The sequence below is a fragment of the Pyrus communis genome, chromosome 8 (assembly GCF_041283825.1).
Source record: "Pyrus communis isolate YQ-2024b chromosome 8, ASM4128382v1, whole genome shotgun sequence".
NCBI classification, from domain to species: domain Eukaryota; kingdom Viridiplantae; phylum Streptophyta; class Magnoliopsida; order Rosales; family Rosaceae; genus Pyrus; species Pyrus communis.
This window is the reverse complement of record NC_142572.1, coordinates 18356339-18371283: the sequence shown is the minus strand read 5'-3', so window position 1 is coordinate 18371283 and position 14945 is coordinate 18356339. Positions and strand designations below refer to the sequence as shown.

The window sequence follows — 14945 nt, the reverse complement described above, 5'->3', positions numbered from 1 at the left end:
TGATAATTGAGTCTTGAAAAACCTTACTAGATACTGCATGAGTAAGAATCCGCCAACTGCTCTCCTGAATTCACAAACGGTATAGGCATAATTTTCCTTTCAAGATTTTCCTTAATAAAGTGTCAATCAACCTCCACATGTTTTGTTCAATCATATTCCGAATTGTCAGCTATCTTCCTTGCAAATTTATTGTCATAATATAACTTCGTAGCCTCTTTTGGTTCAAACCAAGACATCTCAAAAGTTAACGTAACCAAAAAAGTTCACATACTTCCTGTGCCATACCTCTATACTCAGCTTCCGCAGACGACCTCTGCTTCTTACTACGTCACAGAACCAAATTACCTCCAACAAACGTAAAATACGCAGATGTAGACCGTATGTCAGTAACATTGACAGCCCAATCTGCATCTTTAAATCTCTCAACCTTTAGATGTCCATGTTTTCCATAAATTATTCCTTTACCGAGTGCAGACTTTAGATATGCCAAAATTCGCATTACCGCAGCTATGTGATCTTCATTGGGCGAGTGCATAAACTAACTTACAACACTCACAGCATATGCAATATTAGGACAAGTATGAGATAAATAAATTAACCTCCCCACAAGTCTTTGATATCTACCCCTATCAACAGGAACATGATCAACGTAAATACCCAAGTGATGTTTTTCTTCCATAGGAGTAATCACAGGTTTACACCCTAATAAGAGTACTTCTATTGAAATTTATCAAGCGAGATAGACCATTTCTTTTTGCTCAAATGAATAAAAGTTATTGAAGACCCAATATTTTTTGCCATGCCAGTTGTAAAACATCCCCACATTGGCCTGCAATGTTTCAAGATTCATTTCCCAAGCTAGGAAAGTTGAAGTTGCCCAGCAATATAAAGAGTTGGTGTGGCTCTTTTGCAAACTCAAATCGATTAAGTTTTATGGTGCATGCTCTAAAAAGCAAGTAGCTTTCCTTCAAGGTATTGGGCATGTAGATGCCACCTTTCCAAATTTAAGTGCTTTGAGGTTTGAGGAAACGCAGAACTCGATGTGTCAGTGGAAGAAGAATTCCCCACAAGCAGACCCAAATCTAAGGTAATTTGCAATACCATTTGAGAATTTAACAATTTTGGAAGTTGTCGGTTGTAACAGCTTGAAACATGTAAAAGAATTGATGGTTGGGAATTGTAAAAGAATGATACACACGGAAGAAATTACATGTTGTTTGTTTATTTGTAATGGTCCTCATTTTAAATTTTGTAGTCCTCGTTAGCTCATTTTACTTGTCAACTTCACACATACTAATTCTCTCTCTTCAATGACCTCAATCCTTGAGTCCTTGAGCTCCGACGTAGAGATCCAGAGAAGATCTCGACTCCTCAATTCCTAATGATTTTGGTTTGCCTAGTGGATTCTAGGTTAGGAAATTTCATTCGGTTAGGCTATCATTAGATGTAGAAGAAAGAATAGCAGTAGCTTTTGTTGAACCTTAATCATAAATAAACACGTGTCCAAATAATTAAAACAAAAAATTATAATTAAACACGTGTTCATCTATGATTGAAAGTTCAACAAATAACTAATATTATTAAATTTGTCACAATAATCACATTCATCACAACAGCCAATAGGCCTGTCCTATTTAAACATTGAATTCGTCATTAGAGAACCATAGTTGACATCTCTCATTCACAACACGACCCCTACCTTTCAATTTTAGGCTTACGCTGCCGTTTTACTGACGCATCATTTGTCAGCCATTATAAACCGAACCCGCTCAATAATCTGTCCAAGTTTGTCCGAGTCGACCCAGGACGAAAATCAAAGCGAAGCCCGGAAGAACAGAAAACGGATTCAGTAACAACAAAACCGGTTCCGGTTTGAGAATTCATACTTCAGAGTGTGAGAGAAAACACTGCGATACGACACGGTTGCGTTGTGAACCTCCGCTTCGCTTTTGCATTTGGCACAAGAAGAAGAAGATGCTCCGAAAATGTGGAGGGCAATCGGTGACAGAGAAGCGGGCAAGCTCCGCCCAAATTCGTTCTCGAATCGAATCAAGTCAACCTGGATCCAAACGCTTGAACTCTCCAATCACAAAGACATCATGTCCCCTCACCGCGGCTCCGTCAAATCGAGATCATGTCCCCTCACCGCGGCTCTGTCAATTCTCTCCAGCTCGATTTGACGGAGGGCCGGTACCTGCTATCTGGCACCTCCGATGCTTCCGCCGCCGTGTTCGATGTCCAGCACGGGACCAATTACGGAGGCGGCGAAGCTATCACGAGGCACAAGTGCTTGTTCGCGGTGGATAAGCAGCACGAGCACGACCATAAGTATGTGGTGTCCTCCGCCGTATGGTATCCCGTTGACACCGGACTGTTTGTGATGGGGTCGTACAATCATCACATCAATGTTTGGGATACGAATACGGCTCAGGTAGTGATGGACTTCAAGATGTCGGGGAAGGCGTACCGGACTGCAATGTCGCCGTCGGCAACTTATCTCATGCTCATTGTTGCCGGAACAGAAGATGTTCAAGTCCGCCTCTGTGATATTGCCTCCGAGGCTTTTGCTCACACCTTGTCTGGCCACCGCGGTAAATTCGCAGAATTAAACATTTGATGCACATTTTATACATAGAAAGTTAGAAAATTTAAACTTCTTATCAATTATCATGGTTATGTAAACACATTGAAACATTTTGTTAAAAAACCCAACTTCAATGAAAGGCTAATTAATGGCCTTATTGGCTATTGGGCTGGCTGCTTCCAGCCCTCTATCAACCCGTTTGTTGGGGATCTTTCTCTCACCTCCAGCTTGCTGACATCAGCAGCAATTGCTAGTTGATGTCAACTTACTGTTGAATTTTTCTTTTTTAGTCAAAATTTTAAATTTTAAATTTTTTCCTATAAATATTTATGGCATTTCTATACTATTTCTCACATCTTTTTTACCCTTACATACTATTTTACCTTATTTTATTCAAAATTTTCACATTCTTTTCACCTCAAACACTCTTTTGATACCTATTTTAATGTCTAAGTTGTTAACATGTAAGTAATATTAAAATATTTAATAAAATTTGTAACTATACCAACATGAAATTTAAACAATATGTAACAATACCAACATGCAACGATACCATTAAGTTAAAGAACAAACTTAAAAATAATAAATTATTGAGGGGCTATGTTTAGCCCTTTTTCAATTGGAGATGGTATATAAATATAGTCTGACACTGATCACTTAAAAATAATTTTTTTGTTGAGCTATAATTCTGGATAGGACTATACTTAATCATTTCGGTTGGAGATCTCCTTAGGATCGTAAGGTTAGATTTAAGCTCTTGGTAGATTTATATTCTTCCTTTGGGTTCTCTAGTTTTTTTTTACAAAAGTACCAAGTGTTTTTAGTCTTGTTTCTTGGGTTTAACTTATAACGTAGAATAAAGTTTCGTGCATCTAGAGGGTCCTAAGTGTTGTATTTTCATGACTGTGGAATGGTCTACTTCTATCGAGTGGGTTTTGCTTACAGGCAGATGTAATGGTGCAATACGTTTTTGGGACGTTAGACGTGCCGGATGTTTTCTTGTTTTGGATCAATCTCAGTCTCAGCTTGGGAGGCGTCCACCCATCCTAGAACGCCCTGCTACAATTAAGGTTTTTTTTCTTTTCTTGGCTGAGCCAAAAATGTTTGTTTTCAAATTATTACTTATCCCGTATGTGTACATCTTTCTAATAAAGATGAAACTCATATGTATTAGTGGGCTATACCAAATGAGTTAATTTGTCACATGACTAGCGCCCCATGTGAAAGAGTGTTCTAATCAATTTAAAAGTATTCTAAAACAAGGTCACAATCATGTTAACTTTAGCGATCATCGAACCTTAAGAAATTGTCGCACCAACGTTATTCCATTGTCATGTGAGCCTTAAGGGCTAGTATGGCAGCCTAGACTAGATAAGCCTAGAACAAAGTCTATGCTCAACCCTATGAAGGCCCACTCCTATCTCTTCATGATCTAGCATTTTCTCTATGAACGAATTAAGCCTAAAAAGAGGGTTTCAAAAAAAAAAAAAAAAAAAAAAAATTAAGCCTAAAAAGATAGTTCCGTTTCCACAATTCGTTCATCGTTTTCATTCTGGTTAAATTAGAGTCAGTCTCCTGCACACTTGCAGTTTCTTCATTGCAGCAACTTTTTTTTTTTTTTCCTTTCTGGTTAAATTACACATAATATAAGACAATAATAACATTGATTCCCGACAATCATTAGAATTAAGGTACCATCATTTGATTAGTGCCCCATTTCCGTTATTTAAGCTAAAATCATGGAGTTTGTTGCACCTAAAAGAGGGAAAAGGATCCAAGCCGGATCCTTTTTTTTGGGGATCCTATGGATCTCGCGATCATGACCGTTTATCGTACATCGTGCGGTCAATTTTTGTTAGGTACTATTTATATTTAATTTTAAATTTTAAAATTTGAAATGATTTATGACAATATGATGTACGATGAATGGTTACAATCGTAGGATCCTTAAGATCCTCAGAAAAAGAATCTGGCAAAGATCCTTTTCCTTAAAAGAGGTTCACACTTCCTCAAATATTAAATGTTGTGATAGATTTTCTCCCAAAAAAATATTGAGAATTATCACTTTTTGTTGTTCTTGTGAGGGACATTTCATGACAATCTTATCTCCAACCCTAATTAACCAAATTACTTACACTTTTTGGGGCTAAACACCTTTTGAATAATCTTTAATATGTGAAGTGTGCTTTTACTTGTAGCCTACTATGGCACTGTCAGTGTGGTGTAATGTAATGGGAAGATGGGGGAGTACAAGAAACTCTAACAACCCCACAAATTTTATTTTTTTATTTTATGCGAGCAATAGTAAGGGAGAGAAAATTATACTTGAGAATTTGAATACAGAGTAAATACTTTTACCCAATTGAACTATTGTTCTCTTGAAAAAACTCCATGACATTTTGTTTTGCTCTTCATTTTGTTTCGTGGGGTAAGTGCTCTATGATTCGAGTTGCAAATCCAAGTTAAAAATGACACAACATTAAAGTTGGAACGAAAGACGTGAAATCATAAAAACAATATTTTACATTTGAAAGGTTCTAACTGTTACACCCCACCCTCGATTTTTTTAAAATAGTTTTGGGTTTTTAGTTAAAAATGGTTTTTGGGTATTAATTGGTGAGCCCTAAGAGGCCCACCCCCTGATTTGTATACCCCGGCATCTCTCTCTCTCTTCACTCTCAGTTCTCTCCTCCCTCACTTTCTTTTTTTTCTCTTTTTCCCCCGAGCCCCCTTTCTGTACTCTCTCATTCTCCCCGTGAACCAACCCACACACCCTCACTTCCACACCACATCAATGAAGACGACACCACCCCACCAGACCACCCTATGTCGAACCCAGCTACTGCCGTCGAGCTAAGGAGCTCCGGCGAGGAACTGTGGTTTTCCCTCGCGAAGACCTTGCCGATATTAGTGAAGGTAATGTTCCAAAACCTTTTAAAACCTAGTAGATCGTGTTTTAGAAGTAAGTTAGGTTGTCTTTGAAGTTGGTTGGCGTATTTGAACGCAGAAAATGAACTAGGATCACTTTCCCTGATTTCGGCGAGAAACTTGTCACTTTTGAGCCAATTTCCGGCCAAACCACGAAGCGTTGGCCTGCGTTCAAGGTATTAATCTCTTCATTCGCTACTACAACTTTCCTTTTTGTTTCACCCAATTTCGTTGAGTATTGAAGAAGTTATATCCATTTGAATCTTACCCAGTTTCCGGCGACCTCCTCTGCTTTCGAGGCATTTTCTGAACAAACCACGGCGAGTTAGATATCGTGCAAGGTACCATTCTCTTCATCTCGTCGAGAACTATGATTTCCATTTTTGAATCACTCAATTTCATTGAATATTGACAAAGTTATGAACGTTTAAAATTTGTCTAAAATTCCGGCCAAAATCCTCCCTTATTCTTCCCTCGAATTCGGTGACCCACAGTCCAAGTAAACCCAGGCCCCTTGGGCCATTTAGAACTCGGGCTTTAGGCTCGTTAAACCTAACCCCCTTTTCTTTTTATTTATTTATTTTCCTAAAACCCAAAAGGCCTTGGGCCATCTTGGCTAGGGCCTTAGGCCCGTTCCATCTAAAACCCAAAACCCTAGGCCCAATCCGTGTCCCTTTAACATTTTACCCCAGGCCTTTGGGCCGGCCTACCAAGCCTAGTAGCAAGCCCAGCCCAACCTGGTGCAATATTCTAAGGAATATTCTTTGAAATATTCTTGGAATATTCTCCAGAATATTCTTATATTTGACTTTTTGGAAATTTAACCAAGATCCTTCTTAGGGTAATTTGACATCTTGAATCCATTTATGAAGTTCGTTTTCCCAAATTCAATCGTTTGAGCATAGTTTTATTAATTGTACCCTTTATATGCTTAGGTGCAATTAATAGCGGCGATTCTGTTATTCCTTTTGGCACGGCTTTGTACTAACGGTGTATAGTGAGTGGACCCCTTCTAAAATGCATATTTTACTCTTAGAAATGCATACATGAAAAACATGATTTAATGATTACGTTTTATGAGATAACATGCTTACTGAGGCTATTTTGAATTATTACTATTTTTCCTATAACCTGTGTTCTTTATAGAATATATGATGGATGATGATATAATATTTAGAACATGTTTAGAACACCTCTTTATAGTATAGATGATGAATGACTTTATACTATAAAGTTGCTTTTCAAATACATGTATGTTCAACGATTTTGTACTTACCTAGTGGTCCCTATTCCGCTACGAGGCGAGGGATAGATTCCATCATGAGAGAGGTTACGATGTTGGCATAGGGCCTAAAGGTGATTTTCCTCTGGCAATTGGCATAGGGACGGGGAGCTAGCATGGGGCCTGAAGGTGATTTTCCTCTGGCAATTGGCACATGGAAGGGGAGTTGGCATGGGGTCTGGAGTGAGATTGGACATTCCCTAGCGATTACGATATATACGAGATATATTTTGAGACATTGCACAGCATGCTAGGTTTCGGAAAACCTATTTTTATCATGATATATGTGTTTTCATAAAACCTGGGGGGTTAGTATGTTGATAACTGTTTTATTACATCTATATCAACTTGGTCCACTCATGTTTGTTTTGCGCCCCTTCAGGACTAGAATCGAGGCATACAATCCCAACATCAAGGCACTTCCACAATGGCATCTTCGAATCCTCTCGGTGTAGGACTCATTTTTTAATTCATTTAATTTTTATATAAGTTCTTTTAGTGTTCTAGATTAGATGTGTGCTCTAAACACGTTCCTGAAATGCATATTCATTATATTTTAAATTTATAAGTCTTATTTATTTCTTATTCTCAGCATTTACATTCAATAAATGGCTTTCGTCACCCTCGAGTGTCGGCCAGCACGTATCTACCCTAGTATTCAGGGAATATCGGGATCGGGGGCGTGTCACTAACAATCTTTGTAGATGTAGTAACATTATTGTCCAACAATATTCCTCTATATTAATAAATAAGAAGTCTTATGTTCAATTGATATAAATAACGAGTTCAATACTTATTTATGTATGGTATATTATAGCCCAAATTTTCACCTCAAAGTAAAATATCGTTGAAAAAAAAAAAAAAATCGCACTTGTCCCACTAACTCACCATTGGACCCCTCCCACTAACTCATCATTGTCCCTTTAGTGAAAAAGTTACATATTTGATCAAAATCTGTAAAACGTTATGTCCATGTATATTTATCGGTTATTCAAAACCAAACTAAATTTGGTTCTTTCAAAATTTTTGCAGGTTCAACTAAAACTTAGCATGCCGGAGTGCACATATAAGTAAACTACAAGAAAGACTCTGAAAAGAAGACATATACATATAAATATGAAAAGAAGACATATACATATAAATATGTAAGTGATTATAGCAGCTTGAATCATTCCTATATATACATAGATGGCTTCCTAAAATATCACAAAAATTTGAGTTTCTATGGCTACATTGGAACCGATTGTTCCTTTTTTTCGAATATCCATTTAGAACCCCGAGAAGTTGACCAAAGTTTTAGGTCTAGGCATATAATTGCAGTTTCTTAATTTTGGACTGTTAGAATTTTTTTTTTTTTAAAATTGTTAAATATATTATATTCGATCTCATCCGTTAAATTTTATGTTTTTATACATTTAAAATTTTAAAAATTTAAAATGAAAACCGTTGGATCAACTACAACGTAGATAAACGAGGCCCGATCATAAAGTGATACAATTGGGATTGCACATGGGCGACCGACAACCTATCAGGCTGGGCCCCACTTCCCTCATCCCGTCCATTTTATTTTCACTTTTGGCGAGTATCCTTCGATCAGGCGTGTCAATGATTGTTGTTCCCACTATGGCACTATCAGTGCGGGGTATTTTAATAGTAAGATGGGGGAGTACAAGATGAAACTCTATGAGGGGATATTAAAATATAACAGTAATAAAAACCGCACTAATATTCTTCAATCGAAATGTTGATTCTTATGTTACGTTGACGTGGATCGACAGCAAAGAGGTTGCTGTTAAATTTGATAGCAGCTTCAAATATATTTTTTATTAATTTTGTTATGGGAAACGCTGAAACTGAAGGCAAACGAAGAAGCCAGGAAGACCGAAGCTTGAATTTTGGAAAACCAGAGAGAGAACAGAGAAGAAAAGTAGAAAGCCAAACGCAGAAGCCAGAGAGCACAAACTTGCTTCCCAAAAGACGTGAAGGGCTTGGAGGCTGACCAGGCGCGAATGAGCGAGTTGGCGACTCGAACGTGAGGGAAAATAGCGGGGGCTTTTTTGGTGGCGGCGCCGGTTGTCGGTTGCTGGGAGTGGTCGTCGGTTTCGTCGACGCAGAGTGTTTGGATGTCTTTGAAAGAGGAGAAGGGGGAGGATGGGGATGACGTGCCGTGAATTTGAACTATTGATTTGCTCCACGGAGGTTGGGATCAGAAGTTGGATTTTAGCAAAACCCAGACGAAGAATTGCACAAAGATTGAAACTTTATGAATTGGGTTGAGGAAACAGTGTAATAAAATAAAAAGAAAAGAAAATAGTGTAATAAAATAATATTTAATTTGATATACCGGATGGAAAGCAAAATTTTGAAAGATATCAAAATGCCACGTACAACGTCAAATTTAAATTTTATGTTTAAAATTTGAAATCTTCTTTGAAGATGTTCTAAGGGCATATTTAAAAAAGATGTCAAAACTACCACATATGTATATAATAGTAAAAATTGACAGCAAACTTTCTCTAAATAAGCCTTCAATTTCCTACTTGACCACTGTCAAATCCAGGCAAAGCCTTCAATTGCAGGCAAAGCTGCTGTCAATTTGATAGCCACTGTCAAATCCATTTAATATTTTTTAATAGATTTAATGGAAATATAATAAATGTGGTTGTGTATTTTAAGAATTTGATTGGTTACCTACGTAAAAGGACCTCACAAAATGATTAAAAATATTTAAAATTACATTATTATTTAACATATTAGTTGAATAAAAAAATTGTACAAATTACCACATAAGCCATTAATTATCAATTTAATATTTTAAATTTGAAATCTTCTTTTGAGATGCTCTAACAACCCCACAAATTTTATTCTTCTATCTTGTACGAGCGATATTGAGGGAGAGAAAATTATACTTGAGATTTTGAATACAAAATAAATACTTTTAATCAACTGAATTATTGTTCCCTTACATAAACTCCATGACATTTTGTTTTGCCTTCATTTTGTTTCGTGGGTAAGTGCTCTATTATTCGAGTTGCAAACCTAAGCTAAAAATGACACAACATTAAAAGGTCTAATGATCTTTGTATATGTAGTAACATATTCCAGTGATATTTTTCTACATTAGTAAATAAAAAATCTCATGTTCGACTAACATAAATAACAAATTCAATACCTAATTATGTATAAAATATTATCTCTTTTAGCCTAAATTCCTTCTTCAAAGTAAAATATCATTGTAGAAAAAAGCCCTCAAAATTTCTGTGGGTTCAGCTAAAACAATAAAACTTAGCATTGCCAAAGTGCACATATGAGTAAACTGCAAGAAAAACTCTGAAAAGCTGACATATACATATAAATATGAAACAAAAAATTGAGTTTCTAAGGCTACATTGGAAGAGATCGTTCCTATTCTAGTATACCCATTTAGGGAAAGGGATTATCTCCAGATTCCTTCTATCAAATCCTCATAAGACATCAATCCGGATTTTTAAAATTTGATTCAACAGTTAAAATTATTATAATTTTTAATGAAGCTCCCTATTTTTAATCATTGAATCAAATTTCAAATATTCGAATTGATAGCTTATGAGGCTTTGGTGGAATCGTGGAAAGGATCCGGAGAATATCCACTTTCCCCCATTTAGGACCCTGAGATGTTGACCAAAGATTTAGATCTAGGCATATAATTGCAGTTTCTTCATTGCAGCAACTTTATATATATAACAAAAAGTTTAAAAAAAAATTTAGTTTTAATGAAAAATGACTAATAAAGGTGTAATGAATAGCAACAAGGAAATGTAAAAATATGATTTTTCGTTAAAAATGAACAGTACATATGTGTTTCGTTAAAACTCTTTTTTCTTTCTTTCTTTCTTTCTTTATGTTTGTTTACTTCAAAGAAAGAGCATCACAACGGAATTGGATCCTCTCCAGAGCAATGCCTCGGGATCCTACTGACTGGATAACATGGACCATTGGATTTTGATCTAACGGCTACAATTATTATAATTTTAAAGGGATCCTCCTGTTAATAGAAAAAAAAAAAAAAAAAAAAAACTAAGTGAAAACAGGATTCATGTCTCATATATCTTATACCAAAGCAAGATTTAGTTGTCAAAAAAAAAAGTCTCATATTAAATCTCTTTTTTTTATAGTTAAATTTATCATATTCAACCTCATTAGTTAGATTTAATGTATTTTTAAAATTAATAATTAATAATTTTGAATCAGGACCGTCCAGATCAATGTCATACGACCAAAATAATGCAATTGGAATTGCACATGGATGGCCGACAACCCATCAAGCAGGGCCCCACTTCCCTCATCCCGTGCCCTTTTCCTTCCCTTCTGGCCAGTTTCCTTCCTTTCAATGGGTCAATAATGCACGTCAATCATGCGCGTTTCCATACCTTTTTTTGTAAAACTGTTAAATATCACATTCGTTCTCAACCGTTAAATTTAACGTTTTTATAAATTTAAAATTTAAAATTAAATAATTTAAAATAAAGATCGTTGGATCCACTAACAGCGCAGATAAATGAGGCTGGGCCCCACTTCCCTCATCCTTTCCCTTTTTACTTCACTTTTGGCGAGTTTCCTTCGATCATGCGTGTCAATCATGTGCCTATCCATCCTTTTTCTTGGTTGTTGTTCCCACTATGGCACTATCCGTGTGGGGTATTTTAATAGTAAGATGGGGGAGTACAAGAAGAAATTCTATGAGCATTTAAGGGATATTAAAATATCTATATAAGTTATAACAGTAATAAAAGAACGTATTAATATTCTTCCATCGAAATGTTAATTCTTATGTTAGGCTGACATGAATTGACAGCAAAGAGGTTGCTGTTAAATTTGATAGCAGCTTTAAATATATTTTTTATTAATTTTTTGATGGGAAACGCTGAAACTGAAGGCAAACGAAGAAGCCAGGAAGACCGAAGCTTGAATTTTGGAAAACCAGAGAGAGAACAGAGAGAAGAAAAGTAGAAAGCCAAACGCAGAAGCCAGAAAGCACAAACTTGCTTCCCAAAAGACGTGAAGGGCTGGGCGGCTGACGAAGAATTGCTCCACGGAGGTTGGGATCAGAAGTTGGATTTTAGCAAAACCCAGACGAAGAATTGCACAAAGATTGAAACTTTATGAATTGGGTTGAAGAAACAGTGTAATAAAATAAAAAGAAAAGAAAATAGTGTAATAAAATAATATTTAATTTGAGATACAGGATGGAGATCAAAATTTTGAAAGATATCAAAATGCCACATAAACCGTCAAATTTAAATTTTATGTTTAAAATTTGAAATCTTCTTTGAAGATACTCTAAGGACATCTTTAAATGAGATGTCAAAACTACCACATAGGTATATAATAGTAAAAATTAACAGCAAACTTTCTCTAAATGAGCCTTCAATTTCCTATTTGACCTGAGTCAAGCCACTGCCAAATTCATTTAATATTTTTAATAGATTTAATGGAAATATAATAAATGTGGTTGTGTATTTTAAGACTTTGATTGGTTACCTACATAAAAAAGACCTCACAAAGTGATTAAAAATATTTAAAATGACATTATTATTTAACATATCAGTTGAATAAAAAAATTATACAAATTACCACATAAACCATTAAATATCAATTTAATATTTTAAATTTGATATCTTTTTTTGAGATGCTCTAACAACCTCACAAATTTTATTCTTCTATCTTGTACGAGCGATATTGAAAGAGAGAAAATTATACTTGAGATTTTGAATACAAAATAAATACTTTTAATCAACTGAACTATTGTTCCCTTACATAAACTCAATGACATTTTGTTTTGCTCTTCATTTTGTTTCTTGGGTAAGTGCTCTATTATTTGAGTTGCAAACCTAAGCTAAAAATGACACAACATTAAAAGGTCTAATGATCTTTGTATATGTAGTAACATATTCCAGTGATATTTTTCTACATTAATAAATAAAAAAATCTCATGTTCAACTGACATAAATAACAAGTTCAATACCTAATTATGTTTAAAATATTATCTTGTTCAGCCTAAATTCCTTCTTCAAAGTAAAATATCACTGTAGAAAAAAGCCCTCAAAATTTCTGTGGGTTCAACTAAAACAATAAAACTTAGCATGCCAGAGTGCACATATGAGTAAACTGCAAGAAAAACTCTGAAAAGCTGACATATACATATAAATATGAAACAAAAAATTGAGTTTCTAAGGCTACATTGGAAGAGATCGTTCCTATTATAGTATACCCATTTAGGGAAAGGGATCATCTCCTGATTCTTTCCATCAAATCTTCATGAGCCATCAATTCGGACTCTTGAAATTTGATTTAATAGTTAAAATTATTATAATTTTTAATGGAACTTCCTATTTTTAACCGTTGAATCAAATTTCAAGAATCCGAATTGAATGGTGGAATTGTGGAAAGGATCCGGAGAGGATCACTTTCCCCCATTTAGGACCTGAGAAGTTGACCAAAGATTTTAGATCTAGGCATATAATTGCAGTTTCTTCATTGCAGCAACTTCATATAGATATATATATATATATATATATATAGATACAACAAAAAGTTTACAAAAACTTTAGTTTTAATGAAAAATGACTAATAAAAGTATAATGAATAGCACTAAAGAAATGTAAAAATATGATTTTTCGTTAAAAGTGAAAAGTACATAAGTGTTTCGTTAAAACTCTTTTTTTTTTCTTCTTTCTTTCTTCCTGTTTGTTTACTTCAAAGAAAGAGCATCACAACGGAATTGGATCCTCTCCGAGGCAATGCCTCGGGATCCTACTGACCGGATAACATGGGCCGTTGGATTTTGATCCAACGGCTACAATTATTATAATTTTAGAGAGATCCTCCTATTAATAGAAAAAAAAATAAAAAATAAAATAAAAAACTTAGTGAAAACAGGATTCATGTCTCATATATCTTATACCAAAGCAAGACTTAGTTGTCAAAAAAAAAAAGTCTCATATTAGATCTCTTTTTTTATAGTTAATTTTATCATATTCAACCTCACTAGTTAGATTTAATGTATTTATAAAATTTAAAATTTAAAATTAATAATTTTGAATCAGGACCGTCCAGATCTATGTCATCCGATCAAAATAATGCAATTGGAATTGCACATGGATGGCCGACAACCCATCAAGCAGGGCCCCACTTCCCTCATCCTGTGCCCTTTTCCTTCCCTTCTGGCCAGTTTCCTTCCTTTCAATGGGTCAATAATGCACGTCAATCATGCGCGTTTCCATACCTTTTTTTACAGTTTCCACGCGTCCATCACCCATTTCCTTTTTTTTCGTTGTTGTGCCGAAACTGCCCTCCAGCTGGATCTCCGGAATTGGGTTAGTGGTTCTGTCTCCCACGCCTCACTTAGACCTGATTTGGTACTGAGGTGATTCTGAAAAAAGCTGCTATCAAAAAAAGCTGGGAGCTGTTTTTGTGTTTGGTAAACACTCAGCTTCAGCTTTTTTTCACAGTTTTGGGTGAAAAAAAGCCAAAAACAAGAAGCTGCAAAACCCAGCTTTGAAAAACCGGCTTTTTTTCACATCTGTTTTACATAAAAGTTTACCAAACACTCTAATACTGCTTTTTTTTTTCAAAAGCACTTTTACAAAAAAGTTTACCAAACACTCTGCTGCTTTATTTCACAGCTGCTTATTCTCACAGCACAGCAGAAGCAGCTTTTTTTCAAAGCACAGCAATACCAAACCAGCCCTTAGACCTGGTTTGGTACTAAGGTGATTCTGAAAAAAGCTGCTATAAAAAAAAGCTGGGAACTATTTTTGTGTTTGGTAAACACTCAGCTTCAGCTTTTTTTCACAATTTTGGATGAAAAAAAGCCAAAAACAAGAAGCTGCAAAATCTAGCTTTGAAAAACCGGCTTTTTTTCATATCTGTTTTACATAAAAGTTTACTAAACACTCTAATACTGCTTTTTTTTTTTCAAAAGCACTTTTACAAAAAGTTTACCAAAAACTCTGCTGCTTTATTTCACAGCTACTTATTCTCATAGCACAGCAAAAGCAGCTTTTTTTTAAAGCACATCAATACCAAACCAGCCCTTAATCTCTCGTTACACTCAGGCTCCTCCATCTTCCAATACTGTCACTCTCTCTCATCCCTCACAACTCTCTGCCT

At 35.4% G+C, this 14945-nt stretch overlaps 1 protein-coding gene and 1 long non-coding RNA gene across 4 annotated transcripts in view; one reads left to right on the top strand and one right to left on the bottom strand.

The window, feature by feature from the left end:
• The window catches only part of LOC137716769 (uncharacterized), a 32435-nt gene that overhangs the window by 4613 nt on the left and 12877 nt on the right, over positions 1-14945 (bottom strand). The gene's annotated exons all lie outside the window — the stretch shown is intronic.
• Positions 1670-8007, top strand: LOC148695253 (WD repeat-containing protein ATCSA-1-like). 3 transcript variants are annotated; one of them, XR_015965435.1, is made up of 5 exons: positions 1670-2591; positions 3530-5688; positions 5785-5853; positions 7177-7245; positions 7827-8007. XR_015965435.1 is itself a non-coding variant. In XM_088698745.1 (3 exons), the coding sequence occupies exons 1-3, from the start codon at positions 2135-2137 to the stop codon at positions 7180-7182; spliced, it is 588 nt and encodes a 195-aa protein (XP_088554871.1). In that variant the 5' UTR covers positions 1670-2134; the 3' UTR covers positions 7183-7372. The 3 variants fall into 3 exon arrangements, 1 of the variants encoding a protein (XP_088554871.1); XR_015965436.1 differs by lacking the exon at positions 5785-5853 and having other exon boundaries at positions 3530-3654; XM_088698745.1 differs by lacking the exons at positions 5785-5853; positions 7827-8007 and having other exon boundaries at positions 3530-3654; positions 7177-7372.